This window comes from Solea senegalensis, linkage group LG20 (genome assembly GCF_019176455.1).
Source record: "Solea senegalensis isolate Sse05_10M linkage group LG20, IFAPA_SoseM_1, whole genome shotgun sequence".
Classification (NCBI taxonomy): domain Eukaryota; kingdom Metazoa; phylum Chordata; class Actinopteri; order Pleuronectiformes; family Soleidae; genus Solea; species Solea senegalensis.
In genome coordinates this window covers 11,852,664-11,880,424 of record NC_058039.1, presented here as the reverse complement: position 1 = coordinate 11,880,424, position 27,761 = coordinate 11,852,664, and the positions used below count along the sequence as shown (strand labels likewise).

Genomic DNA, 27,761 nt, shown 5'->3' with positions numbered 1-27,761 from the left:
CCGACTGGAAATTCCTTGTTGATGTCAGTGGCTGGAGGAGACTTTCAACAGTTAGCTCTTCGAGACAGTTCGTGGGATCCCTTTGTTCTTGTACAACTCTCATATTCTCTCAGTCTTGTTTGGAATTGTCTGGACTTAAAGTGGTGGAAGCGTAAAAGGCTGAAAACCATTTCCTTTGCACGGATTTTTAATATTCTCATCTACAAAAACTTGCATGCTGATTAAATGTGTTTTTCACATTGCATTTGACTCCTTTTCAAAGAAATTGGTGGTTATATTCTGTTTTTTTTTTCCAACACATGTTCCACCACTTTAATGTAATCCTTTTGTAGACACATTTATGACCAGGAGTTCTTCGTAGGCCTGTACCCCTGCACCCTGTGCTATTTTAATCGGTAACCTATAAATTCTTATGAACTAGGTTTATTTCAAGTCTCCATAATTACATAACCTCCCAGGGTGCTTTATTGATATGTTAAGATAATACGGCTCTAATGTTAGGGTTGTTAAAGTTGTATAACGCAGTTTCACTGCGATGTACTTTGTTTAAATCACAAAATATGTCCTGCACATTTTTATTATATAAGCGAACACGTGCATAACTTCTGAAAACAGCACAAGGATTGCGAGGGCCTTTGCAGTAGTGCTTTTAAACAATGGAACAAGTTACCTTTCCATATTAAGGAGGCTACTTTACTGCCTGATGTATATATATATATATATCTTCTTAAAATTCATGTTTTCCTTGGCTTCCAGCACAGTGTGAGATGCTACTTCTTTTATGGGTGTCTTTTTATACCGTTTTAATTTTTTAATTGTCCTCTTTATGCTCAGTCTGGAGTGGGGAACGTCCATATAAGGTGACTTGATGATGATGTTTCAGTAAAATTTAGTAGGGCAAGGTCGTAATTCAGTAACAGTAAACATAAAAGAAGTTCAATATATTGATAAAACATTAATTGGCTGCGCAAGCACACTTTCAGATTTAACACACGTGACAGCAGTGGATGTTTTACCTCAGATTTGTTTGGCTTCTCTCAGTTTAATAAGATTTAAACAGACTAAGGTACATAGTCTGTACAGTGTGTAAAGTTTTTGGTGAAGTTGTGTGTTGCAGCTGAACGGCCCGCTCATTTCCCTTCCAAGTGTGTTGGACAACCAGTGTAGCCCTCAGGCAGCACCAGAACTCAAACGTTCTGCTTAGTTTGCAACAATTGATACAATCAGGTGGTTGTATAGGGTTATGAAAAGTGTATCTAAATAACTTTATCCTAAATTGTACACGCTGGACCTTTTAAGTGTTAGATAATAACCTATTATATTAGTATTAGATGTCAAATTAGTTTTTGTTTTGTTTAATTTGTGATAACCTTTTTTCCACATTCACATGTGGTAAGTAGTGTATCATGTACGGGTGGGCGGGAACACACTTAACATTTTATAGTAATAATTATACTTATCAACTATTACTTTTTAAACGCTGAAAATGTGCACAAATGCTCTTAAACTAATGATAATAGCATAATAGTACAATCTGATTCAGTCAGACTGTATATAACAGTGTTTGAAGTGATTCATTCCTGCCCATAACTGCCACTGTGTTTCCCTGCAGAGTAATGTCTCCCTCTCCTGGCTTGTTTGCTTCTTTATATGAGTCGGCATGTTAACATACAGTACATGTACATGTATAGCATACTGCGTGGTTATAGCCCACGTACCCCCGTCATGAGTCAGATTGTAATGCAGTTTATGACCGGCTGATATGTGGCCTCATGTCACCTGTTCAGCTCGTGTCATTTGTGCAAAGTTACTCTTTAACCGACGACAAAGAAGATGACGTCTCTAAATATAGATGTAATAGTCCCCTGGTTTTTTCCACAGCTCTGGTTCACACGGTGCACATTTGTAGGCATAGCTATACTAAAGTGAGACAAAAATGATCTGCCGCAAAACATTTATCGAAGAATATGTAAGAAAACATTTGCATTAATGCTAAAAGGGAAATGTGCATGAATGTACGACAAGTAAACAAACATTGAAGTGTTTATTTAGTTTGATAAGACAAATGAAATCGTCTTGCATGTTATTGTAGTGGGGACACAGTGATGGATCGGCGCTGGTACAGTACAGTTGGAATCCTGGCATTTCTGTGTGGAGTTTGCATGATCGTCATATGTCTGCATGGTTTTTCTCATGGGTTCTCCAGCTTCCCTCCGAAGTCCAAATACATGTAGATTGAATTAAGATTACTTGGAGAATCAAAAAGGACCATTTGTATGAATGTGAATGGTTCTTTTTTTCCTCTGTGTGTCAGTTCTGTGATGCACTGGTGACCTACCCTCAGTGAACTTTATAGATTCTGGTTGGATGTATTCTGACTTCAATAACAAACATTTCCATCCCATTTTCCTTTCCCTTCACTTGCCGCTCGCCCTTTTTAAAAAGGACACAGAGGCGTGAGCACATCTCCCCCACCCTGGCCTCCTTTCATTGGCTCCCAGTGCGTTACAATCCTTATATTTGTGTACAAATGTCTAAATGGTCTTGTTCCGCCCCACTTGGTCTCTAAGATCAGCTGCTCTCAGTTGCAGCTAAATGGCAGCTGAAGCTGAAGTTTAAATCTCTTTTAAAGGCTCACCTGTTCTCCTTTGCATTTGAGACGGTGTGAGTCTGTTGTTCAGCCTTTTCTGGGTGAGATGTCGTGTCTACTCATGTCTTTTATGTCTTTTATGTTTGTATTTATGTATTTGTTTGTTTGTTTTCACATCTGTTTAGTTATGTTTAATTTTATAATTCTACTGTACAGCACTTTGGTCAACTGCTGTTGTTTTTGCTTTGTTTTTAAATGTGCTTTTATAAATAAATTGGATCGGATTGCATTTTAGGTCATTCGTGGGCTCATTTTTCACTTCTTTTCTTGCAGTAAACAAAAACCAGTCTACACAAGGCATAAACAGGCAGTGTAATACTGGGGACTCCTGCCAAAAGAAATATGACTGCGTTGATCCATGAAGGAAATGGAACTGATGCCAGAGATGGAAACTCCTCCTGTAAAACATACGGTATTTTAGGTTAGTTTTATATAAGTGTTGAATAATCATTTCATTAAAATCCTTGAACAAGCAATGTCATTTTTGAAGAAGGAAAACTGAGCATAAGGTGCTTTATATATATATATATGTATGTTGTTTTACTCACAGAGTTGTAGTCCCAGACTAAATAACGAAGCTCTTTTTGTGCTATGGTCACCAGGTAGAAAATTAAGATCACTAGGACAATCAAAGGACTAACGACCCTCCATGTGACCTGCCAGAAGATATTGGGCTTGTGTCCAATCATGAAGACAATATCCTCATTGAACCTGCCACACAAGAGGTATTGTATGTCACGAAACAGTGTTATACCACTCTAGAACTGTCATGGCTTACTGAGGCTATTACTGCACAGCAACCATTCCCAGACGTAAGAATGCCATGGCCCAATTTAAATTCACAAAATCCCAAATCGAGTCAACATGCACACTTTTTTAAAGTGAAGATCACATCTCCATCAAAATAGATCCTAAGGTTTTACGCTATTTTGAAGCTACCGATGACCGCTCACAGCCCGCATGCAGTACCAACCCAGTCCACCAGAGGGACACAGTCACACACTTTGGGAATCCCTGCTGTACAGTATAGCCATTGTACAGTCAATTTCAAAATGTGAACCAAGCAATTTGAATTTAGAATTTGGACAATGTACCTGTCTATGCCGTAAACGTAAACAATAGCGACCATCTCAAACAACCCAACGGTCAGAAGTGGAACAGATCCAGCAAAGGTGTCAAAAACGGTCACCCAGTAAAGCCCTGACTGCTGTGCAAACAGGAGGCAGATGACGAAGGCCACGGCGCAAGTGATTCCTGAAATGCACAGGCACAAAACATGGGAGCTCATTTTAAAACAGGAAGCCAACACACAAAGGCGGGTGAAAAGCAATTAACAAAAATAGGTTACCAGTCACTACTTCGTGGGGCCATTTTTTAGGGAACACATTCAAGTCTTTCAAGGGGACCACCACTCCCTCAATGTTGCCAAACAGTGTTGAGAGCCCCAAACAGAAAAGCATCAGAAAAAAGAGAACAGACCAGATTGGGGAACCGGGCATCTTAGTGATGGCTTCTGTAAACACAATAAAGGCCAGACCTGTTCCCTCCACTCCCTGCACAAATGAACATCAATCACAATGTAGAGTAAGAGTAAAAAAAAACAAAACAAATATTGATACGTGGGGAATATTCCTCAATAGAATTACCTCACTGAGAAGTTTCTGCATGTCACACTCTTTGATATCCAGTCCTTGAACGACGTTAGGGTAAACGCTGTTAAGGTGATTCAGTGTGTCCTCATAGTTGGTTGTGGTGATGTTATCTTCAGAGAGATCAAACGCGTTTAATAATGTCACGATGTTCCTAGAAACAGAGTACATCACTGGTGAGTAACGTTGCATGTCGACGTGCCTCACACGTCAAAATAAAACACAGTCAATATAAGACACTTTAATGAGGGATAAATATGACATTTTCTAATGAGCACAAAAATGCATTTTGTCACAAACAAGAAAGGCTAAACGTGAAATAGTTTGAATGCAAATAATGATTTTGATGAATGTAAAAACCTCACACTTTGACTTACCCACTGATACAGTTGTCATACTTTTCAGTGGCCCTAAATCCAATGATGGAGTACGTGACTGTGGCAGCATAGACTGAGGTTAGACCAGTTACTACAGACAGGATCACAGCATCTTGCTCGCAGTTGTTACTTGGGAGGGAGAACAAAAAAAGGCCAACGATTTAGCCTGAAGCTTGTGTGACCTTAAGTGAGCTAAATAATAGTTGAATTGGTCTTCTCAGGTTTTCTTACTGAACAGGGTTGTAGCTGGAGAAAGAAATGAGGCCTCCCCATGCTAAACCAAACGAGTAAAAGACCTGGGCACCTGCATCCAACCAAGTTGTCGGGTTAATCAACTCGTCCACCTGCAAGGCATAATCTTGTGATGAGGCTTTCAACTTTCGAGACACCACATATATATATATATATATCTTTTATGTCGTCAAGCTTTGAAACGTACGTCTGGTGTGAAGAGGAATTTGAGTCCACTTAGGGCTCCTTTAAGACTCAATCCTCTGACCAGGAAGATGCCCAGCACTATGTACGGCAGGATCGCAGTGACATAGACTGCCTGTGGTCACGGAAAAGAAAGTGTGGAATCGTTTATAATTGAAATGAGATGATTGTATTATTAGAGATCATTTGCCTGAAACCCTTTCCAGGGCATAAACTGTCCAGTCACAACTACTGTGACTGTCGAGCTTTGAAGGGGGATTTGCTATTATTATTTTAGACCTTTAATCTTTTATCATATGTATTGCATAATGTGCAAGTTTATCGGTGCCATGTAAATATTTTATTGAAGTGTGTTGCTGCTGAATGCCTCACACTTCCCATCTAAGTTGTTGGATGTATGTAGCTCTCTATTAGCATCAAAACACCTAAAGATTGCCATTGGAAAAACATGGCGGTCCAAAATGTCAGCCTCTTCTGACTATACTTCTGATTATACATACATATACATATATATATGTATATGTATGTATGTATATGTATATATATATAATATATGTATATATCTATACATATATGTATGTATATATATATATACATATACATATATGTATATATTCTGTTCACACCCAAATTTCTGTTAGTCCTAAATATCAAACATGTTAAATACTTACGTTACATTACAATTGGTAACCCCTCAGACTACACGATCATTTGGCCAAATAATCTGTTCAAATCGACCTAAAATCAGAAGGCACCTACAATTTGATTGGAAATATCCTCTCGTGTGCGACAGGCTTTAGTTGTCTCACTATCTGCCACATTTGAGCCGCCACTTTCTATCTCTCACTATACCCTGTGTTCAATATATGTCTGGCTAATTTTAAGTAGTAAATGCCACCTTCATCCTTGCAAGAGATTGCTAGAAGAGTGCTAGAATGCAAACTTCAACAGATTAGGCAACAGTAACTAAATGAGTTGGGGTTTAAGGTTCAACTAACCTTGCCTGTTGTACTAATTCCTCTTATACAGCAGATGGCGACAACTGTCCAGGCAGCTAACAGGCAGACAACAATGGCCCACTGGATTTCTCCCGAGTCAGCGATAGACTGCGAACTGTTCAGTGTCACTCGGTAGAAGAAGTAATCCACAGTGGAGCTCTCTTGACACTCAGGTACAAATCCTTGCAGAAGCACAAAAACAGGCCATTGTAGATGAGTCGATCATGAGTAGATTTCAACACGTTTACTGTGTGTGTGTGTGTGTGTGTGTGTGTGTGTTGCCAAATACCTGTCCCGTTTTCATTGAGAGGACACTGAGTCCAAGGCAGTGGGCTTTGAAAGGAGTTGAAAAAATACCACATAATCCAGGCTATTAAGGTGTTGTAGTACAGCGCAACCAAAAAGGACACCAGCATGGAGGCTATGCCTGGAAGACAAGCAGCATTACGTGCAATGAAACACTCACAGAAGGCCAGAGTCACTTTTGTTCCTGTTTTCCTTACCGATACCGGTCAGATACGGGCTGATGGATCGCCACACTCCCACGCTGCCTTTCCTCAGACGCTGACCGATGGCAAACTCCAGTAGCAGGAGAGGCATTCCCTCCAGCACCAGCAGAATCAGGTAGGGGATCAAAAAGGCACCTGGGAAATAATTTATCAGCTGTTTGAATTGTTTGAATATACACATTACTATTGTAAGCGTAACATCCATTCATCCATTCATCAGCTGCTGCTTATACGGGGATGGGTTGTCATGGCTAGAGGTTATGTTATGTGAAGTAACCCAGACATTGTTCTGTTTCCAGATCTTTCTGAGGAATCCTGTGGAGTTTATGTGCTATTTGGACAAGACTTAAAGACCTCCATTCAAATTCCCAATCAACTTCAACTGGCTCCTTTCAATATTAGTAACAGCGGCTCTCCTGCATCTTCATGACGCTTGATGATATCAAAGGTCTGTACCCTATCTCTAAGGCTGACGCTTGTCACCCAATGAAGGTAACCTCATTCAGGTGTTTGCGTCAATGATCTTATTCTCATGTTTACTACTCAGTGGTGAGAGTCTGAATGTTGGAATGCCTTCTGAGATCTTTAAACTCCTTCACTTGAGGAAGACATTGAATTCCAACGAGTAGCAGTGCATTTTATTTATATAGCGGCTTTCACAGATATGGAATCACAAAGTGGTTGGCAGTAAAATACTGATAGTTTGAACAAGCAGTAGCAGGTCAGAGATGTAAGGAGGACTTTGACCATGCAACATTCTAAAAGTGACGGTCAAGAGTTGAAAATGGATTCTAAAATGCAGTGGCTAAAACAGGCACAATATATTGAATATTGTGAAAATATTTGCTGCTCAGGTGTCAGCTAGTAACCAGATCATGAATAAATTAGTGATAAGATAGCATTGTCTGCAGGCAGTTTTGAAATATGACATGTATATAAAATATTTGAAACAAACGATAAGAATAATGAATAGCGGGTTAGTTATTGCCTGCTGTATACAGGTGACTGATTAATTGTTAGATAAAAATGTGAAAAAGAACAACGTCTTTTTCACATTTTTATCTAACAATTAATCAGTCACAATTTTATGATTTTACAATTTTGTGAGATGTTTCTTTTTACCAAAATGTGATCGTAGAATCAAAATCTGAAAACCGGTGTTGTTTGGTACGTATTGTCATATTTCACCTTACTGTGGCTGATACCATGGACTATAGACAATGGCTTTATCTTTATGTGCATGACCCCATAAAGTTAACAAGTCACTAAGAAACAACAGATTACACTTTTAGAATGAGCATGAGCTTCCTTCCAATCTCCTGCAGCTCACTGTTAAGCATTCCATAAAAAATAAGAACATCCTCTTTACAAAGGCTCATTCACACACAGAAATGTGTGCGAGATGAATCTATTGTCATTATTTAGTTTCAGTGTCGAGCAAAGCCGGTATGACGAGGCTCATTCTCCAGAGAAGAATCATTAACACAACTCAATGGTAATATAGTGGCACTCATGAAGAATAAGTGATGCATTTAACTGGATTCATTTATCTTTAGGCACGAAAGACCAATGATTTTGGTTAAAGTCAAACTGTTCGCTGTAATGCCCCCACATTCACTTATATGCTTCTCTGCCAGAGAAACACATTCTGTATGTAAACAGGTGCTTTTTTAAATCATCTCAACTCCTAGATGAAGAAACAACTCATTTAGATTAGTTAGTTGGTTTTAGAAAAACAAAAACAAATCAACAATGGCATGTTTGAACTGTCTGTCAGTCTGCTCTAAACCTGCTGGACTAAATCAAGACAAATTGGTCCAAAAATGTTACTACAGTAATGAACATTTCTCAGTTACTGGAATTAGTAAAGTGATCTTTGACAGTCTGCTCCCACATAATCACCTGATGGGGAGGAACGTGACAACAAGACACATTTTTATAAAGACCAAAAGTTGGGTGGTAAAACCATAACTTTGCTCCACCTAAGTGAATGGCGTGTTTGCCACGGTTTCTCTCTTGCTTTGGCACTGATGAAAAACACCATATAAATGAAGTAGTAAACGAATTGACTTTGTCAGTCAATAACTTGACAACTCCACCTGTCGTTTGCCTTCTTCGTCTGGCCTTACTTACCTCCTCCATGACTTTGGCACAAGTAAGGGAATCTCCACACGTTACCAAGCCCGATGCAGAATCCCACACAGGTGAGGATGTACTGGGCTTTGTTGTCCCACTTGAGCCTGTCACCAGCCTCCTCCTTCTCCATCCGGTCCAGATCTTCATGGTTAGGGATACGCAGATCCAGTCCCGGGTTGGGTAGTACCAGTCTCATGGTGACCAGATACGTACTGAGGTGGGGAGGTAGTGTCTGTTACAGAGCAGCCCTTAGGGGTTGGTGTATCAAAGTCTTCGTGGCATCACTGACAGGTTTATTGTCTTCTGTGTTATCTTTTGTAGGCCATAGATTAGCTGTACACTCTGAACTACTGGTGTCTTTGAAGAGTGCACAACAGGGCCATTTAGTTATTACATTTAATTGCACATCACATGTATAATAGGTTATTTTGTGTCAGAACGGTTTATTCAGTATCACAGTTCTGTACATTGCAGTCAAATTGTATGTGTTGCCAAGCAAAAAAAACGTTAAAAGCTTCAGTAAGTTCATGATATTCCACACAATTTATTTTACTAGCTCAACAGGACCACATAGTAACCACATAATTTTGTTGTTAAGTCTGAACCAGTGAGGAGATTATTAACAGGTCACATAACCTGACCGTTTATGGCAGGGTAAGTGCAGTGTTGCAATATACATTAAAACACTATTTAAAAAAGTATAAACAGCACAAACATCAACTAAAAACCTGTGGTGTAGCGAGCGAAAAAGGACCATGGAGAAGCTCACAATATAACAAATGTTATAATTTAACAAAGATCTGCTTCAAGAGGGTTATTTACAAAATATTACAAAATGTTTCACATACAGCAAACTTACGAAATTAGGCAAAGGGCTCAGACTTTTTTCCTGCTAGATAAAACACTAGATATACGTATAAAAGAAGCTGACACTGTGAACATGGCTTAATTACAAACCAGACAAATGGGAAATCATGAAAAATATGAATTATATGTATATTATATGTTTTCAAAGTCATCAATAATGACTAATAATGTATTTCCCAAAATACTGCCTGAACACACAGCATACAATAACACATAAATCATGACACAACGGGAAAACTAATATTAGAACATTAATAAAAAGGTATCATCAATCCTATTCTTCAAAACGAATATTTCACAGAAAATCCTTTCAAATTGATTCCTACTTTCTAGTAATCGGTAATGTGCTCTTCTGTCATCGTGCAATAAGTGTAATATTCTGCACAAGCGTCGTACAGGCAAACATGAAACGGCTTCACCTGCTTGGTTCTTAAATAATCAGAAGAAAAAAAGCAATTTAAAACTTAATTTTTTCATTCATTTGTACTGTGGCAGAGATGGTATCCACTGTACTGTCGGCGTAGTCCTTCCGCTTGCATTTCATGTAGATGAATTTGAAGAAGCCAAATACGGGGATGGCTAAACTTGGAATTCCAGCCAGGATGAAGATGATGACGTAGATCCAGGAGGGATATGGACGTGGGTCAAGGGTTGGGAAGTTCTCCTATAGTCAGAGTCAACAATATATCATCAGTGATCGCAGATGCTACTATATTTAAAGTTTAACTAATGATAATAGCCCACTTACCGCCTCCTGGTCCCAAACCAAATAGGTGATGTTCTTGGTGACTTGGGTAACAAAGTAAAATACCAAGATGACGATCATAATGAGTGGACTAATAAACCTCCACGTCACCTGCCAGAATATATTGGGCTTGTGGCCAATCATAAACTCAATGTCCTCGTTAAACCTGTTTGGAAGCAATAAGAAGGAGAGCTAATGTCAGCTGAGCGTGCATGAAAACATCCATAAAGGATGACTTTGTACTTTCAGTAGTTACAGTAAATAAAGCAGCCTGTAAAATGTGTGTTTAACACATTGTTACCACAGTGGACGTCTAAGAAATAGATGTTTATTTGATCTAATCTAACCTTTAATGTACAGAATCGCTGAGCAGAATGGATCTCTGACCTCTGTCTTGTTACATCACAAGTTATACTTTTTTATCTCTGTTCCAAGGTCAAAAAACTATGTGCTGGAACTTCATGCTTTTTTTTCAACTTTATGAAGACCTGTCAGTTTGCTCGCTGATATGTAGATGTAATGTATTCTTTCGTTCAAGCTGTAGTCTTGTAATAATCACTTCCCGGACATACTCACCTATCTACGCCATAGACATAGATGACAGCAACCATTTCAGTGAACCCGATAACCAGAAGAGGAATAGATCCTGCGAAGCTGTCAAAAAGAGCCAACCAGTAGTTTCCAGATCTCTGAGCAAATATGAGCCCAAGAGCGAAGGAAAATAAACACGTCAGGCCTGGAAAAACAACAACAACAAAACTGTTAACTCTCATATGGTGAATGAATGAAAAAGTATTTTAAATTTATTTTTTTATAATACACAAAAAATTTACCAGCGAAGAGTTCTTTGGGCCAGGTTTTTGGGAGCAACTTTAGGTCCTGCAAAGGAACCACTACTCCCTCAATGTTGCCAAACATAGTGGAGAGTCCGAGGCAGAAAAGCATGATGAAGAACAGGACAGCCCAGAGAGGTGAAAAAGGCATCTTGATGATGGCCTCAGTGAACACGATGAAGGCTAAACCTGTCCCCTCAACACCCTGCAGTTGTAAGAAATACACCAAATATTTCAAACATGCATGAGTTGTGTTATCCTTTCTATGAGACTGCAAACTCTTTTAAAGGTCCAGACTGTAGGATTCATCATATTTTCATATTTTGATTATTTTATTATTACCCTATCAACCAATTGTTGTGTTTTTGTCGGAATGAGCTAGAGCTGCAACTAACGATTATTTTCATAACCGATTAATCTGTCGATTATTTTCTTGATTAACTGATTAATCGTTTGGTGTTCAGAATCTCAGAAAACCTTAAAAAATGTTGATCGGTGTTCGTCAAAACTGGAAATGATGATGTTCTTGTTGGTCTTGTTTTGTCCACAAACCAAAATGAATGACTTTTAATGATTTCGTTGTTATCCAGAGCAAAGAAATTAAGAAAATATTCACATTTAAGAAGCTTAAACAATCGGAAATCTTGTTTTAATCATGAAAAAAGCTTCAAACCGATTATTCAATTATCAAAATAGTTGTCGATTAATTTAGTAATCGATTAATAATCGCTTCAGCTCCAGAATGAGATTTATAATACATGGAAGCAGTTGCTTTACCAGACTGTACTGCTATGTTTGTAGTGTCCATTCTAGGCTTCTGTCCATTTGTGTCTTTATGCTACCTGTAGTTTCTCATATACCTATCCTGGAGAATGTAAGGCGAAAGGTATTCAGGAGGTTGCAATATGCAACATCGCCACTAGATGCCACTAAATCCCACAAGCTGGTCCATAAAATTATTTTTACACTCGTTACTGACCTCACTGAGAAAGGTCTGCAAGTCACAGACCTGCAGGTTCAATTCTTGGATGATCTCTGGACTTGTTTGGTTGTGGTACGCCAGAATGTCATTGTAGTTGCTTTCTGTGATGTTGTTTTCGGGATGGTTGAAGGCATTCATCAGCTTCAAAATGTTGCTGTAAAAGAGAGAGGAATTAAGTTTTCTAAAACTTAGAGCGGCTTCTTTCTGGCCTTGTTTGACTCTTACCCGTCTATGCACTCGTCATAATTTTGTGTGGCCCTGAAGCCAATGATGGAGTAGATAACCGTCGCAGAATACACTGATGTGCAGCCATTGATGATGGAGATAAGAACGGCGTCTTGCTCACAGTTGTTGCTACGAAATAAAAATAAAGAACGTCGTGTGAGAAAACAGGTGTTCAGCGGGGAGTCTGGTGCACCTGAAGCTCTTACTCACTGAACAGAGTTGTAGCTGGAGAAAGAGATGAGACCTCCAAAAGCCAAAGAGAAGGAGTAGAACACCTGGGCACCAGCATCCAACCAGGTCGACGGATTTAGTAACTCATTTACCTTAAAGAAAACCAAATAAAATAGGGTTAGTATGAGCTTTTTGAGATTGTGCTGATTCATTTTGTTCTGTTGCTGCTTTCTAAAACTATCAATGAACACCGTCTCGCACTGCGCCAGGCAGTGTTAATGATTGATATGTGAAGGTGCTCTACTCCAGGATTATATCCTGTGCCCATTTTATTAGTTTCTTAATGGTATCTATGAAATGTTATTTTTATCTAAATTTTTAGGGTTATCTCCATTCACTTTCAGTGCCACATTATTTCCATTCGATAAGTGTCTAGTTTCTGCTAGGATTAGCTTAGCTTAGCACAAAAAGACTGAAAACACAGAAAACAATTAACCCGGCTCTGTCCAAGGGTTACATTTAGTCCACTGACTTAAGCAATATGTTCATTTATTTAACCTAATGTTTCAGTGAAAGTTTGCTGTCGTCCAGGACACGTTAGTCCTCCCTTCTTTTTAATGAGATGAAAAGAGGCAAAACAATGCTTACATCTGGTGTGAAGAGAAACTTGATTCCGTCTATAGAGCCTTTCAGAGTCAGTCCTCTGATGAGGAAGATGGTGAGGACCAAATATGGCAGAGTAGATGTGACATACACGGCCTGAGAAACGAGAAAGAATATCAAAATCATTCATTTTATCAAACAAATCTGCATGCTCGCAGGGTTCACACTAGTAAGCGGTGGCATGCAGACCTTTCCTGAGGTCTCAATCCCCCGGATGCAGCAGACATAGAGCAGACTCCAGGCAGCCACCAAGGCCAGCACTATCCACCACTGCAGCCCCCCAGACTCATCAATAGCTGTTGATGTGTTCAGGGTCTCCCTGTACCAGAAGTAGTCGACCGTGCTGCTGCGAGCACACTCCTCAACCAAGCCTGCAGTGAAAGTGCACAGTTAAGGGGAGGCTACGTCATCAACCTTAAAGAAACATGACCGTGGACTGTGAGGCAGGTGTGTAAGAATACAATCACACATCCTACCTGTCCTGTTAGCATTCAGAGGACATTGGCTCCAAGGAAGAGGATCTTGAAAGGAGTTGAAGAGATACCACATGATCCAGGCCATGATGGTGTTGTAGTACACACCCACCAAAATTGAGACAAACAGGGAAGCAATACCTGGAACAGAATGAAGACGTTACAACCATTCTAGCAGCTGATCAATCAAATAACTGGACTGTTTCCTTTTCTTTCTTTCTTTTTTACCCACCAACTCCAGTGAGACAGGGATTGATTGATCTCCACACTCCCACACTGCCTTTCCTCAGTCGCTGACCGATGGCAAACTCCAGGTGCAGCAGTGGGATTCCCTCCAGAACCAGCAGGATGAGGAATGGAATCATAAACGCTCCTAGAAGTTTTACATCCACATCATAATGTGTTAACGTTGTGAGTGAATAAATGTATTCAGCAGGCAGCAACATCTAAAACCGATGCCATAATGACTCCCATAAACTCTAAAAAGCATTTCAGCTTTTATTATCGACACTATAAACAAGGAATCACACTCATTCCCTTTTCCAATCCCTTCGAATTTACAAATTTTAGTCCACGTTTTTTTTACATATTATTTTGTAGAGGTTATGAAATTTAAATCCTTTTAATAATTTATACAGATAACGGCTATTTTTTATACACTTTAAAGACACTTTACCTCCTCCGTGACTTTGACACAAATAAGGGAACCTCCAGACGTTGCCGAGTCCCACACAGAAGCCGACACAGGTGAGCAGGTACTGGGCTTTGTTGTCCCATTTTGGCCTGTCTCCAGCCTCTTCCTTCTCCATCCTCTCCAGGTCCTTGTGAGACGGGATCCGGTCATCCAGCCCTGGGTTTGGTAATTTCAGCCTCATGATGGCTTTTTGTAAACTTCACTAAAAAAAAGAACTGGAAAATGTCGCAGTTAAGTCTCTTTTTCCCAAGCAGTTGTTGGTTGCCGTCTTATATATACACAGTATATTCTGCAAAAGAAACAACAGCTGTGTCCTTTCTGAAACGGTCTCCTGTTTACTGTCACTCCCCTCCGAGTCCTTCACCTCTACTAAGTGTCCTAGGAAGTCGCACTGAGATATTTACTGTGACCTATGCCACCTAAACTGCAGTTATCAGTAGCTCATTTATGTCTGTGTTCTGTTATGTAATGTCAGCAAGTTTAAGTGCAAAATAGGTGGATCCTTTTTGATAATGGTTAATGCATCACGTGGGGTCACATCACCAACGCTTGTACCTAGAAGTTGAGTTTGATCTTTGTGACTTTGCAAAGCGAATTAGCGCCCTGTGAACAAATTCCGTACACATTTAAGACCAATTTAAATACCTTTGTGTTCATAAATGAGAGCATTTTTATTGTACTGTGCTCTTACCTTTGTTTCCCATTGTGTCCTCCTTGATTTTACAGCAGTTTGGTTGACTGTGGTTAAATGTGCTTTTACATATATGTATATCTATATATATATATACATATACATATATATGTATATGTATATATATATACATTTATATGTGTGTGTGTGTATGTATATATATATATATATATATATATATACACATATATATACAGTATATACATATATATACACATACATATATACACATTTATATGTGTGTATATATATATCGGAAGTGTAGAACTATACATTTTGAACAGAAGGTCAGGATGAAGCGCTTAACTGTCATCGAGAGCACATTTACTGTAAAATTGCTGTTTATCTTCACTATCAGGGCACTCCTTTTGCAGTCCTTGACAAGTCTTGTTGTTTTGGCACACGCTCTTTATTTCAGGCTGTTCATTCTGTCCACACTTTATCCACCTTCAAATTTAGATAGTGAATCAGTTTTCCTATCAATTCAATCAGTTTGTTTCACATAGACGTGGAAGAGATTTATCATTATCACGTTTTTCTGCACTATATTGTGCAGCTCTCAAGCAGTCCCAACCAATAATTGCTATACTTCAGAATACAGCTTAGCTCCACCAAGAAGGTCGAAACACAGCATAAAACTCCTACATATGCAAATTAACGATCACATCTTTAGGTCCTTCAAACTCAAACCATAGAGAACAGCCCATAACAGGGTAGCATGGTGACAAAGAGATCAGACCAGAGTAAGAACACACTTATAGCCAGACATGGTCCCCCCCCTACTCCCTGGAAGACAAAAAACACCTTTAAAAAAACTATAAGAGGCTCTAAGAGAGTTGTGAACTTAATGAATATAGCGCACATGCTTATTAATGCATGCCTCAAACTGCTCAGTAGCACTGAAAACAATGGAGTAGATAACGGCAGCAGTACAAACACACGTGTAGGCATTAATAATAGTGATAGCAGCTTGTTTACACAGCTGATACTGATAAAACAAAAATATCCTCTTTTTTTTTAAATAAATGATGTTATTATTTCGAAAACATGCTTAACAATAAACAGTAATGGATACTATTGCGACTAATGCAACTATTTACCCGTGCATTATAAAGAACATGCATCCCCTTTAATTCTGTTTATCTCCACTGATAAGGTTAGTTTCCATTGGCCCTTGTTTATCAGACATGCGTAGAGACTCGTGCACACTCAGGTGTAAATAAGTCTCACGTGTGATTCATGGAACGTTTTGTTCAGTTTAGTGTCTTTATGTCATCTCATTCACAACAAAACAATATAATATAAACATGGAATTGTCCAAGTCTTGAATGAAAAGGCGCAGAACGAGGAAGAAGAATCTTATTTCCTCTTTATCCCAAGTAATCAATTTACTCAGTATGTAAAATGAAATTACAATAATATACACAAAATAAGGAAAAAAAATAAAAGCATCCATTTGATTATATGCAAGTTATTCAAATGTAACACATTTCATTGTATTTCCTAGTTTTATTTGAATTTTTAAATGTCATGTTTGATGTAGATTCTTTGGTTTCCTTGTTCAGGTTGTTCCATAGACAGAGTTTAGTCCTGTATCTTGTTTTTTACTCTCTTTCTCTTTTTTCAAATCTCTGGATGTTGATTGTTGGTTGAGGTTTTTTTATGAGCTTTAAACATAATCTGAAACACTGTAATCCACGTATTCATAAAAACGTGAATATGCCACCCAGTCCTGGTGTACACCTGATCAGCCTTTGATAAATGAGAATGAGATGAGACCCTCAGAGCCAGTGATGTAACGATGATGGCGACACTGATGTCCGGTGTGTGGACGAACTTGATTTCCCTCCAGTCAGCCCTTTACAGTCACGCCTCTAATGAGGGAGATTGTGAGTTGATTTATATACACAACCTTGAACGCAATAAGAAAAATTGTGAAAGAGCAGGGTCAAAGTCATGTTTATTTGTATAGCACGTTCAAAAAGTAAAAAAGTAAAAAAAAGTAGTTCAGGTTCATGAAATTTCCTTTTTTGTTAAATCTTAAAAAACAAACAAATTCAACTCAATCCAAGATAGGATATCTTTTAAACAGGTCTGTAAAGTTGTAATGGAGTCTTTGCTTTTTTGTTAAGGGCAGATGGATGTGCATGGTATCAGCAAAACAGCGAAAAGGAACACTATACTTTCTTAAAATGGCAAAAGGTCCTACAAAACATGCTGTCAATCAAATTTGGACATTGTGTCTTCACACGTTTTGTTGTTAACCATCTGCAAACTCCGTGTTTTTCCAAGAGTGAGGGGAAAAGCTGATTCAATAAAGTGACAATTCAATAAAGCCACGCTCAACATCTGCTAGACTAAATAGTACGGACACCCAGCAATGAGTTAAAGAAGTACCGCGTCATTCTTCAGATAAAAAGAGAAAAAGCACCACAGCAATTAAGTCATACATGATTAATCACGTATAACCTCTTTTATACATGATTAATCATGTATAACCTCTTTTATACATGATTAATCAATCATCCATTCACCAGTGCCTGTCAAGAAAGAATGAATCACATGCAGCCCAAACCCCTACACTACCCCTACACAAAGATTGATGAGATTAACTGAATTCACTGTTATCATCTGTGATCTTCGGGACATTACATACACATTGACACAATTAGCTTTTTCTACCCCACATCACTGTGTAGTCCTGTTACGATTATCGTGTCTGTCATGTGCTTTTACGTAAATTTAATTGTTCGTCAAAAAACCTTTCGCACGAACAGTTTAACCTGCAGTTAACAGAAGGGGGAGGGTAAGGTGGAAGCTTTTATTGTCTTTATTATCATGCGTGGTGATGCCGGTGGAATGGGCTTGGTGCTGAAAGTTCACCCTTATGTTAGTACCTTTTAAAGATAACGGAGATCTCAATCCGCTGAGTCATGTATCAAATTATGACCCCGATGCGAAATCATTTGGGTTTGGAACGGTGCGGTTGACATTGGTTAGGTTTGCAGTCAAATGTCCTGACAATTCATTTTGGTATTGTAATTCATGATCATGTAGTTTCAAAGTGTTGTGAGGGACTTTTAAATGTAAGCAACATTGTAAGGCAAAGTAAAGCGAGATGGCTGCATGCAGTTAGACTATGGGGAAAGGTTTCAGTGTCAGTGTTTGGGTACAGGGGGGCGATAGAAGTTCCACACTGGAGCTTTAAGTATGTGTTGTTGTTGTTTTCTATGAAATACAAGTAAAGAACTGTACTTCATGGTGGCAATGGGCTCATTTAATTTGTGCGTTAGTATGTAGCTCGGGTGGATATCGATTGTGAAACAGTGATTGAGTTTTATATTGCACATAATCTATTCTACCATTTGTACCACTTGTAGTAAAACACTGTTTCCTTTTTATGTACTTGCATTAGAGCTGATAAACACGGGGTTATGCAGTGAGTGCTCGAGATATCCTTGTTTTTCTGATAAGTGACGACGTCAAAATAAAAGCAAGCACCTGATCGAACACGAGACCAAGTGTGTTTACCTGTGATGAGTTCCAGTTGTCCCTCCTCCACCTCCTCTGGGACTTTGACATAGGGACCAATCAGTAGACACAGTTGAGGAGGTTTGTTGTCCTACAGCGTCCTCCTCCTTCATTCTCTCCAGGTCCTCATGAAAAGTGGATCGGCTAGAGCCCGTCTCATGGTGCCTGTGGAGATGATCCCGTCCACATATTTGAAACACCGCCTTAGTCTCACTTTTAGCCAAACCATAATCACTAATTGCTCAAATTGACTTGAAACCATATAAGTGTGTGGTGGAGAATTTCACGTGTGTGGAAAACGCAAGTGCAAAGTGCACACATTTATGCAAATGTGTTTAAAATAATTTATTAACTGCATTCCAGGCTGTCCTCACATTCCACAAGTATTTCTCGAGGACACCCGGTCCCAGATTTTACGATGAAAAGTTCCAAGTTACAAATAGTTGTTAAGTTACAAATAAGACGGCTACTGTGAAGTTTTAAAACCACAGTGATTACATTTTCTATAAAAAATAAAAAGATCTGCCTCGTAAATGAGTGCTGGGGCAGGAAAGAAAATGACCCTGTGATTTTTATCTTGTGTTTTCTACTATATCACAGACCACAGAGATAAGAAGAGACTGATGATCTACAGTGTTCCGCTCAGATTAGAGGGTATAGAGAGGGTAAGTGCACACATTGCATCATCTGAAGGGTCTTCAGCCGCTACTGAAGTAGTAGTCGTAGTGCTACTTCCTCACTTTCCTCACTTCCTCATCCACGCGTTATGTTTAATATTTAGTAATCTCATGGGTTGGTTGGTGTGTGTGTGTGGGGGGGCTTCCTTGTTATGTTTTAATGCTGTGACACACACTTTTAATTGTCTTGCCTTGTATGAAAGGTATCATATAAATAAATAAATAAAGTCTGATGGATTGACTTTAACTTGACCTAACTTAACATATATGTACACAGGCTGGAAAGCAGATGATTTTCAGCCTGATGAAAATGATTAAAAAAAATAGTAGTGTCATTCTATATCAAAACCAAACCCTTTTTCACACATGTTTTTTTAAATCTGAAATATTTTCTGATTATATTATATTCCCCCAGATCATTTGAGTTGAAACCCATGCTCTAACTGAAGTACTTAAATGTGTGGCCCACTGTATGCTAATAGAACTTTCTGCCCTCTAGTGGTGAGCCCACAGATGAGGTCCTTACTCAACCTGTTGTCTTTAGACACTTTAGACATGTGGGGTTTGTTTGTAGGTTTTTTTTTAGACATACTTTATCAATCAAACAAAAAAAAAGTATCTTATTTTAGCATCATAGTGACATGCTTATTACTAATAAAATGGGACAAATAGTAACAATTAATTGTAAAGGAAAGACATCATATCTGTACAGATGGTTAGGAGTAAAGTATCAGAATGCAATGAAAGTGGTCATGACATGGCAGAGGTGCAGGGAATTTTCTATAATTAATATATACAACAGATGATGTCTGAAACTATCTTTTCGCAAGACTGTTACATGGATTTACTGTATAGGAACTGTCTGCTGTAGCCTAATGTACAAATCGTTGCAATTAAAACTTTTGGCCACAAGAGGTCACTACTGGTCAAGATTGAGCTCCATTGGCTCTCTGTGTGTATGTGTGTGTACCTGGTATTCCTTATGTGGTGGGGACCTAAATCTGTTCACACACTCACATTATGGTTACTTGTCTTCCTTATGGGGACACAAATCAAGTCTCCATAACGTACTCTGACGTACACCTGTGTGTGTGTGTGTGTGTGTGTTGTATTTGAAAGTAAACACATAGAAAACTCACGATCTCACATTATATATTGTGAATGGCTGTGTACTTTAATCTCACCGCATCATTTTCTCACCGGATTATAGCAAATGTAACTTTTATACTGACGTCTACATAAACGTCTACATTCTTCAACATAAATGTAGGTATGTGTGGGATTAGTAGCTGCAGTTTAAAGAAGGAGGAGGTGATACAGATTTGCTGGGACTCAGACATACAGACCGCAGACCGGCTGTCCCAAGCTACGCTTATCCTTCACTCTCCGGCACCAAGCTGGGATCCGCCTGCTGCTGCATCCCCTTTATTATTACCGGCCACCTGCCTCCTGTCCGAGAATAACACAGAGGCTCCGACAAGCTCAAGCTCGAGCGGCGACACTGACCCGACTTCCTGTGCCATCGCAAGTGGGAGGGAGTGAGAGAGAGCGAGAGAGAGAGAGGGAGGGAGGGAGTGCAGGCTTCGCACAGGGCGCACTTGGCGACCTGGGTTTGTTGACGTTACCAGGAGAGGAGCGCACAGCACAGCACAGCGCAGAGACGAGCCGTGGGCTGGCTGGTACAGCAGCTCCGTGTAAACCGGGCTATTCCCACCCTCATCATCAGAGGAGCTACTTGCATGGATGCACCATGGCCACGTTTGTGTGCAGGGTACAGTTTTTAGACGACACCGATCCGTTCAACAGCACCAACTTCCCAGAGCCGACGAGACCTCCGCTGTACACCTTCAGAGAGGATATCCCACTCATCAACCAGTTAGCAGGCGTCCACCGGCTCCTCAAAGCCCCGCACAAGGTAGGATTACTACAGTTAGTAAACAACTTATCCAGGGCTACTTCTGTCCCTGTATGCCAAGTGTAGATCAATCATCAAGTGTAGATCAATTAGAGCACTTTTGTGGTGATATATACACTAAATGCTTATAAAGTCATTGTTTATTCAGGGGAAATTGAGATGTTTTACAAGAGTGCCCTAAGTTTGCATTCAGGTATACAGCATAAAGGTTAATTAAGTAAGTTAAAACCAGAGAGAAAATGCATGTGTTTGTATGTCTTAATTACGCTATTTAAAAACAGGAGCAGTAAGCAACAAACAAATCATCTATCTCCCCATTAAGTCCCACAAGATCAGTAGAAACGGGTTTGAATTCATAAAACAAAAACAAGGTTTGTGATTTCAGATAAAATTAAAATTTCCGGCATTTTATTGACCAGATGGATTATAAACACAATCAGTCAAAAACAGTTCAGGTCCAGCCACGGGAGGCTGTTTTGCGACCTTGCTTTTTTCACTTCAGGTCTACTTACTCCAAATAAACTTCCATACCCACCATTCACAGGCTATTTTGAGAGCACATGCAGGCACAAGTGATCAGCTCTCCAGCTGGAGGACTGACACACACACACACACACAACATAAGGTCGGAAATATTTGCCTCAAAGCCCCACAGCTACATCATTATTTTACACCAAATATCTTATCATTTTAATCCCATGCTACAATACAATTGCCCTGCCGATGGGGCCATTAAAAAAAGACGCTGCCTCTCACTGACCTTTGACCTCTCTGTTTATAAATCATCCTGTGTAAGTGCCATTGATTCTTGCAAAGGTGAAGCAAACAAACAAACCTGCCTGCCTTGTCGCTGTTGCACTTTACACGTCAATGTGACAGGTGCTGATGCAAAGGTGTCACAGCAGCTACGTCCTGAGTTGCAGGTGACGATCGTAAAGCTCTGGACGCAGAAGCGTTCCTTAATAACATATGGTCAGATGATGATGGGTGTGAGAAAGTGCGATAGAGAGGAAAATTTTCTTTTTTTAGTAATTTTCCATGTTAAACGTGATCCAGAGAAGCAGCCACACATTCCTCACTGACAGAAGTGACTCAGACACACAAACACACCCACGGAGGCCTTTTAAATATGTGACCAGGGTTTTTTTTTGTTTTTATTTTATTCTCCGTTTGTAAGTAGATGCCGTACAAGTAAAGTCGGGAATTTTGTATTGAACAGAGTTGAAAGGCAAAAGTGAGACAGAAAGAACGATGGAGAGATTGAGAGAGAGTTCAGCCGCTGGCACAGGAATCTGACAGCAAACCAGCGTTCAACAGCAGAGTGGTTTTCCAGATCGAGTAGGTCTTTTGCTGCCCCATCTTTAAAAACCACAAAACAAATGAAAAATGGCCCACAGCACAGAAAAGCTTATGATTACAACCTACACAAGGACAGATGGCACAGCTAGGGTTCGTGTTTGCAATTTTATTCACATCAGGAGGGAAGACTGCTCAATGGCAACTGGATATTGCTCTTAGATTATAGGGATGGAACACACAACTGTCACAAATGTGTCCAGCAGACTGTCCAGATCTAAAAGGTGTTACTGTTTTATTGAAAAAACTGCTGCTGTGTTTCTGATTATTTTTTGATTCATCTGAGATGCAGCTTTGTATTTCTTTGTCCCTTTTGTCTCAACCGTTGTTGCTCTTCTCTCAGAAAAGCCTACTGTGTTATTATGTTGTGATGGTGGAGCTCTGTGTATGGCTGCCCAGGCTGCATGTAAAGTATAGGTCACTTGTCCCAGAATTCCTGTGGCCTGGGCCTGGATCTCTGCAACACTTTGTTCTCCTCACTTTGGGTGCCGCGGTTTTCCTGACCTCTTCCTCCATCTCCTTTTTCCACCTCTCTGACCATGCACCGGTTTGTACACTTCAACAAAAAACACAGATAAACACACATACACAAGTTTAGAATGCGTTGCCAGGGCTAAATCAGTGAGCATGGGATGTGTCACATTGTCCAAACTGTCAAACGAAGAAGTGTCGCTTGACTCTCACAGAAAGGATGACCACTTTCCCCTTTAAGCTCTAAAATAATAAAAGAAGTCTCAACAAAAATCCTCACTGAGTTTAACAGCTCGCTTAAAATGTAGTGATAGACGCGTTACAGACATGATATGTTCCATACATGACGTCACGTTATCAAACTTAGTTGTTGTTATTGTTTGGATTGCATGACCCCAAGTGGGAGAAATTGTGTGTTTAAAACTGTAGTGAGTAACGTTTTCTGCCGATTCAGCTCCACATGCCTCTCTCTCACAGTATAGCCGTGTTTAGAGCTCATGTCAACTGGCACTACATTACCATGCTGCACACAGGAAGTGATTTGTTTAAAATCAAGACAGACTAAGGCTGCAGTAACATTGTGCTAGTAAAGCGAGACAGCTGCACACAGGCTGGAGTGTGAGCACGGAAAAGGTTTTTGAGATGAATTCTACTCTGCTCATTCACTGCACAACCCAAACGCTCCCTCAGTCAGGTCTGATAGTATTGCTTGACAGCGGCTGTTTTCAGATGAAGGACGCAGCATACATATATATATAATGCTTAATGTTCACAAAGATCAAACAGAGGCAGAATAATAACATCAACAACAAGAAAACTCCCCATAAGTTTTGCATCGCGGCCTTAAATTAAGCAGCAAGACAGGTTACCCTCCTAAAATGATAAATACACGTTGAGCTCACTGCAGAAGCATCGCCGTCCGTCACACTGCTACACTTTTAAAGGAAAACTCCCATTGCCCTGAAAGAACAACAAAGACCAGACTTCACAGCTTCACTTTTATTTCATTACCAAAGGCTGCCCATTAAAGCAACACTGGGTGATTTAATAGCTGTGTAGAACACGCCCTCCCCCACGCTCTTCAAAGAGCCCCGATTCTGTGCAGCTCTGATTCTGACACAAAAAACGAAAAGTTCCTCAAATCTCATCGTCTAACTTACGTAAGGGCATCGTTAACTGTCGACCCACTGTGATCGCCAGCAGGCTCGGTGTTGTTTTAATGCGGAGGTAATTACTCCCCCTGCCCCACCAAGCTTTTTTTTCCCCTTTGCGTTGCTGTTCTGGTAGAATTTGATTAAATGAGTTTAAAGTATACTCGGCATTCAGTGTTTGCCCCGGCTCGTTTGCACTGCCTTGAGTGTGAAGAGTCTGCGGTTCTTCCTGGAGCCGCCTCCGTCCCGACCAGTGTGTTTTGTCGTTACTCCTGTTACCCAATCCAAGTGTTTTAATCAAAGAGACACCAATTTGGAGTGTGAGCTGTTAACAGATAGTGTTTCAGACGGAGTGGTTTGTATGATTGGCTTTAGTAATGTGCGGCGATAAAGTGGAGCAGCAAGAGGCTGAGGTGGAGATGAGGCTCTTTCATGGTTTAATGTGTGCTTGATGATGAATTGATTTGAGAGATCGAGAGATAACGCCACTGAAGTGCTAAAAGGGCAAAACAGACATGGGAGGCGATTTGAATCATGCTGACAGACGTGCTTTTGTCTCATTCCTACATGAAAATTGGGGCAGTGGGACAAGATGTGATTAACCCACTGTCGCCACCCTCCTGTGGGCTCACCTCACCCTGAGATTGACCTTATCTTATACGTTGTATTGCCATGAGTAGGGCTGCAGATGAGTGATTCATTCAATTGTTGTAAAGTAGGTAAAATGTATGGAAAAAAAGTACCAGCTTTTCTATGTTATAGAGGAGCTAAGAAATCAGAGCAAATTACGCCTTTGAGACAGTGCAAAAGCATATAGCTGGTTTAATTTGATGAAAGATTCACTTATAGTATTAGTCTGTGTTTGGTTTAGGAATTGATTGATTAGTTGTTGTTTTTGATGACCTAGGCTCAATAATTGTGAATATTAACGGCAATGCATTGGGACTACATTATGGTCCATTAAACGTTCATTGTTTAATCAGTATTTTTGTCAATGGCAGTAGACACACTGGTGGCGCTGGTCTGTTGGTTCGTTTGTTTGTTGAATGGTTTGGTCCAAATCCCTTTGACTTTGGAGATCCCCTAACTTGTCTTTAAGCGCCACCATGGGGTTTGCTTTTGTGTTTGAAAACAACCAATACTTGGATAACCATGAACTTTGGCTGGCATACACAAAAGTGTCGTCTTCTATTAACCTGATTGTTATTTGTTCAAAATTTTAGCTCGTAAACGGCTACAGTAGGTTAGCAGATTATTACCAAGTACAGAAATAAGAAGCTGCACTTATATCTGGTGCTGTACTGTGTTCATGCATATTAACATACATAACTGTCCCACTGTGTACTTGGTCAATTTTCGCATTTCAGCAGCAGGCAGAGACTGAAAGTTAAACTGTGTCCGCTTTAGAGAAACAGTCATACAATGAGAGGAGGCGACAAGGCGGCCGTTATGGGCCGTAAAAACTTTACCATCATTAAATATACACCCGCAAAGTGAGAGGAAGAGAGAGAGTTCCCTGTTTTGCTTCCCGGTCCAGAAGAAACATGTATGTCACGGCCTGTCGTCAACTTCCTCTGCTTTTTCAGTCCTCGATATTTAAACGTATCTCCTCTGTAGACGCCTGTTTTGCTTCTCTTTTGGTCGAGACATTTTTGAGAGGGATAACAAGGCTTTTTCGGTTGGGTATTATTTCCCTTCCCAACACTGGGTGCCAGCTGCTACCAACTGCTACTCGCTGTGTTATTGGGTCACTTGCAGTGGGTCGTGCAACAAACCAAAACATATATGCAAATGAAAAATGTAATTGTAATCTCTAATGTCACAGTATAGTCATTGTATGTCTTAATGTAATACACATAGCTCCTTTAAAGAATATGTGGTAGAGTCGTGCTAAAGTCATTAGTAACGCGGCCTGCTGAATGCCCCCTGCCATATACTCCCAGCCCCTGGACACCCACCCTTGAACTCCTGTGGGCATGCTGCCTCAGAGCAGAGCAAATATAGCAAGGTTATATTTATGCTGTGAGTTCATCCGACAGTCTGTCTCCGTGTTTCTGAGTGAGCGAAAGGCACAGACAGTGACCACCGACAGGTCTCTGCTGTGCGCTCGAGTGTTGTCGAGTGGAGGGTCGTGGAACAAGCACATAAACTGGGCTGGGCTAAACTCACTGATGCCACTGAGGCGCTAAATACTGACTCCCCTCATGACTCTGATCACATTTACCTATTCATACAGCAGCAGCTGGTTTGGGCAGCATGAAAAAAAAAAAACGCACGTCACATTTTCTGTGAGCTGTCACTGTGACAGCGGCTTGCACCTGCTATCAACTTGTGACTGTACCCATAACGGTCGCTGCCAGTGGTGTGCAGATATATTACTGTGCACCTGGTTTTCAAGCTCAGCAGGGTTTCTTATTACACAGTGCAGTGGGTCAGTTCTGACATGAAGTTTTACCTTAGCTTGAGCGCGGGTACAGAACTGGTCTGTTCACAGATGAAAAACAGGAGCCTATAACGGTATATGTCAGGAGCACGAATGTGCTCTTGTAAATAACACGGGAATGACTGTGATCGGATCCTTCTAAAACATACCGAGAGTTCAATATGCTTCGGATTATACATGATTTGAACAATATTTAAGTGTCTTTTTCCTCGCAGCTGGTATTTAAATGCACTACGTCTCTCTGCACTTTCCCCTCTGGATTTAGTTTCATGTTCTGCAGCCTTTATGGCTGTCTCCAGTAGTTAATTCTCTTAACAGCTCTGTGATGGTGAAAGCAGAGCCACACTGCATATGCCCCCCCGCCCCCCTTATTCATGGACCACTGTATGCAGTAATGTTCAAACCCCAGCCCTGTAAACTGACTTTGTTTTATGGGATCAAATTGTTTTAAAAAGGGTGTGAAACTCAGAGAGATTTAGTGAGGCGGCATTTTAAAAAGCAAAGCCCAGAGACCAATGTCTGGTCCATATGTAGCCGACATCACAAATTGAGCTGTTTCACATGCCTAATATCCAAGTTCTCAATCGTATTTTCCGTCATTAATGGGTGCCATTTTCAAGTGGGGGTCCACTTAAGCTGTAGTTTTTCTCTCTTTGTCTCGTCCAGCACATTCATTAAAACAGTAACTGTGTACATTTGTGTATGTTTGCTGTACTGAATTTGATCTCTCTCCTTCCCACAGCTTGACGACTGTGCACTCCAGCTTTCCCACAATGGCACCTATCTGGACCTGGAGTCGTCCCTTGCCGAGCAAAGGGACGAGCTGGAGGGTTTTCAGCAGGACGACACAGGGTGAGAGTGACTCGCGGCCGCGCTCTTTAACACATGTACACTTTCGCTCGGCCCTGTCAAAATAATAATGCTAATCTTTCGAGACAAAGTGACGAGTCCCTTTGCTTCACCTCTTCCTTATGCATTCACATTTTCCTGAGTTCTCCGTTCTTATACCGTCACGAGAGAAGACTCACAAGCTGCTGGATATGGTTTTCTTGGAAGCACAAGTTCACGGAAAGTATGAAGCCGTGTGGAAAGCGAGACAGATGTGCCCTCCCTCCCACA

General features: G+C 40.2%; 3 protein-coding genes and 1 long non-coding RNA gene across 10 annotated transcripts in view; 2 read left to right on the top strand and 2 right to left on the bottom strand.

The window, feature by feature from the left end:
* Nucleotides 1–365: 365 nt before the first annotated feature.
* Nucleotides 366–9,027, bottom strand: LOC122786556 (sodium-dependent neutral amino acid transporter B(0)AT1-like). 2 transcript variants are annotated; one of them, XR_006362455.1, is made up of 13 exons: nucleotides 8,752–9,027; nucleotides 6,613–6,753; nucleotides 6,399–6,536; nucleotides 6,110–6,291; nucleotides 5,116–5,226; nucleotides 4,908–5,020; nucleotides 4,677–4,805; nucleotides 4,297–4,453; nucleotides 3,999–4,203; nucleotides 3,745–3,904; nucleotides 3,199–3,361; nucleotides 2,339–3,048; nucleotides 366–378 (listed from the first exon to the last, which is right to left on the bottom strand). XR_006362455.1 is itself a non-coding variant. In XM_044052940.1 (12 exons), exons 1-12 carry the CDS (start codon nucleotides 8,948–8,950, stop codon nucleotides 2,899–2,901), a joined length of 1,848 nt encoding a protein of 615 aa, XP_043908875.1. In that variant the 5' UTR covers nucleotides 8,951–9,027; the 3' UTR covers nucleotides 2,026–2,898. The 2 variants fall into 2 exon arrangements, 1 of the variants encoding a protein (XP_043908875.1); XM_044052940.1 differs by lacking the exon at nucleotides 366–378 and having other exon boundaries at nucleotides 2,026–3,048.
* On the top strand, nucleotides 6,921–19,539 carry LOC122786558. The gene is made up of 2 exons (XR_006362456.1): nucleotides 6,921–7,066; nucleotides 19,230–19,539. It is a non-coding gene; the product is annotated as an uncharacterized LOC122786558 (long non-coding RNA).
* LOC122786555 (sodium-dependent neutral amino acid transporter B(0)AT1-like) lies at nucleotides 9,178–14,871 on the bottom strand. The gene is made up of 12 exons (XM_044052939.1): nucleotides 14,390–14,871; nucleotides 13,946–14,086; nucleotides 13,717–13,854; nucleotides 13,430–13,611; nucleotides 13,226–13,336; nucleotides 12,617–12,729; nucleotides 12,407–12,535; nucleotides 12,179–12,335; nucleotides 11,200–11,404; nucleotides 10,943–11,102; nucleotides 10,370–10,532; nucleotides 9,178–10,285 (listed from the first exon to the last, which is right to left on the bottom strand). Exons 1-12 carry the CDS (start codon nucleotides 14,586–14,588, stop codon nucleotides 10,079–10,081), a joined length of 1,905 nt encoding a protein of 634 aa, XP_043908874.1. The 5' UTR covers nucleotides 14,589–14,871; the 3' UTR covers nucleotides 9,178–10,078.
* A 1,243-nt stretch (nucleotides 19,540–20,782) lies between the features above and the next one.
* Nucleotides 20,783–27,761, top strand: part of fhod3a (formin homology 2 domain containing 3a) — a 46,889-nt gene continuing 39,910 nt past the window's right edge. For all 6 annotated transcript variants that reach the window (XM_044052938.1, XM_044052934.1, XM_044052935.1 and 3 more), the window contains exons 1-2: nucleotides 20,783–21,221; nucleotides 27,385–27,494. In XM_044052938.1, coding sequence (XP_043908873.1) covers nucleotides 21,057–21,221; nucleotides 27,385–27,494 — 275 coding nt within the window. In that variant the 5' untranslated portion in view covers nucleotides 20,783–21,056. The remainder of the gene's footprint in view (nucleotides 21,222–27,384; nucleotides 27,495–27,761) is intronic.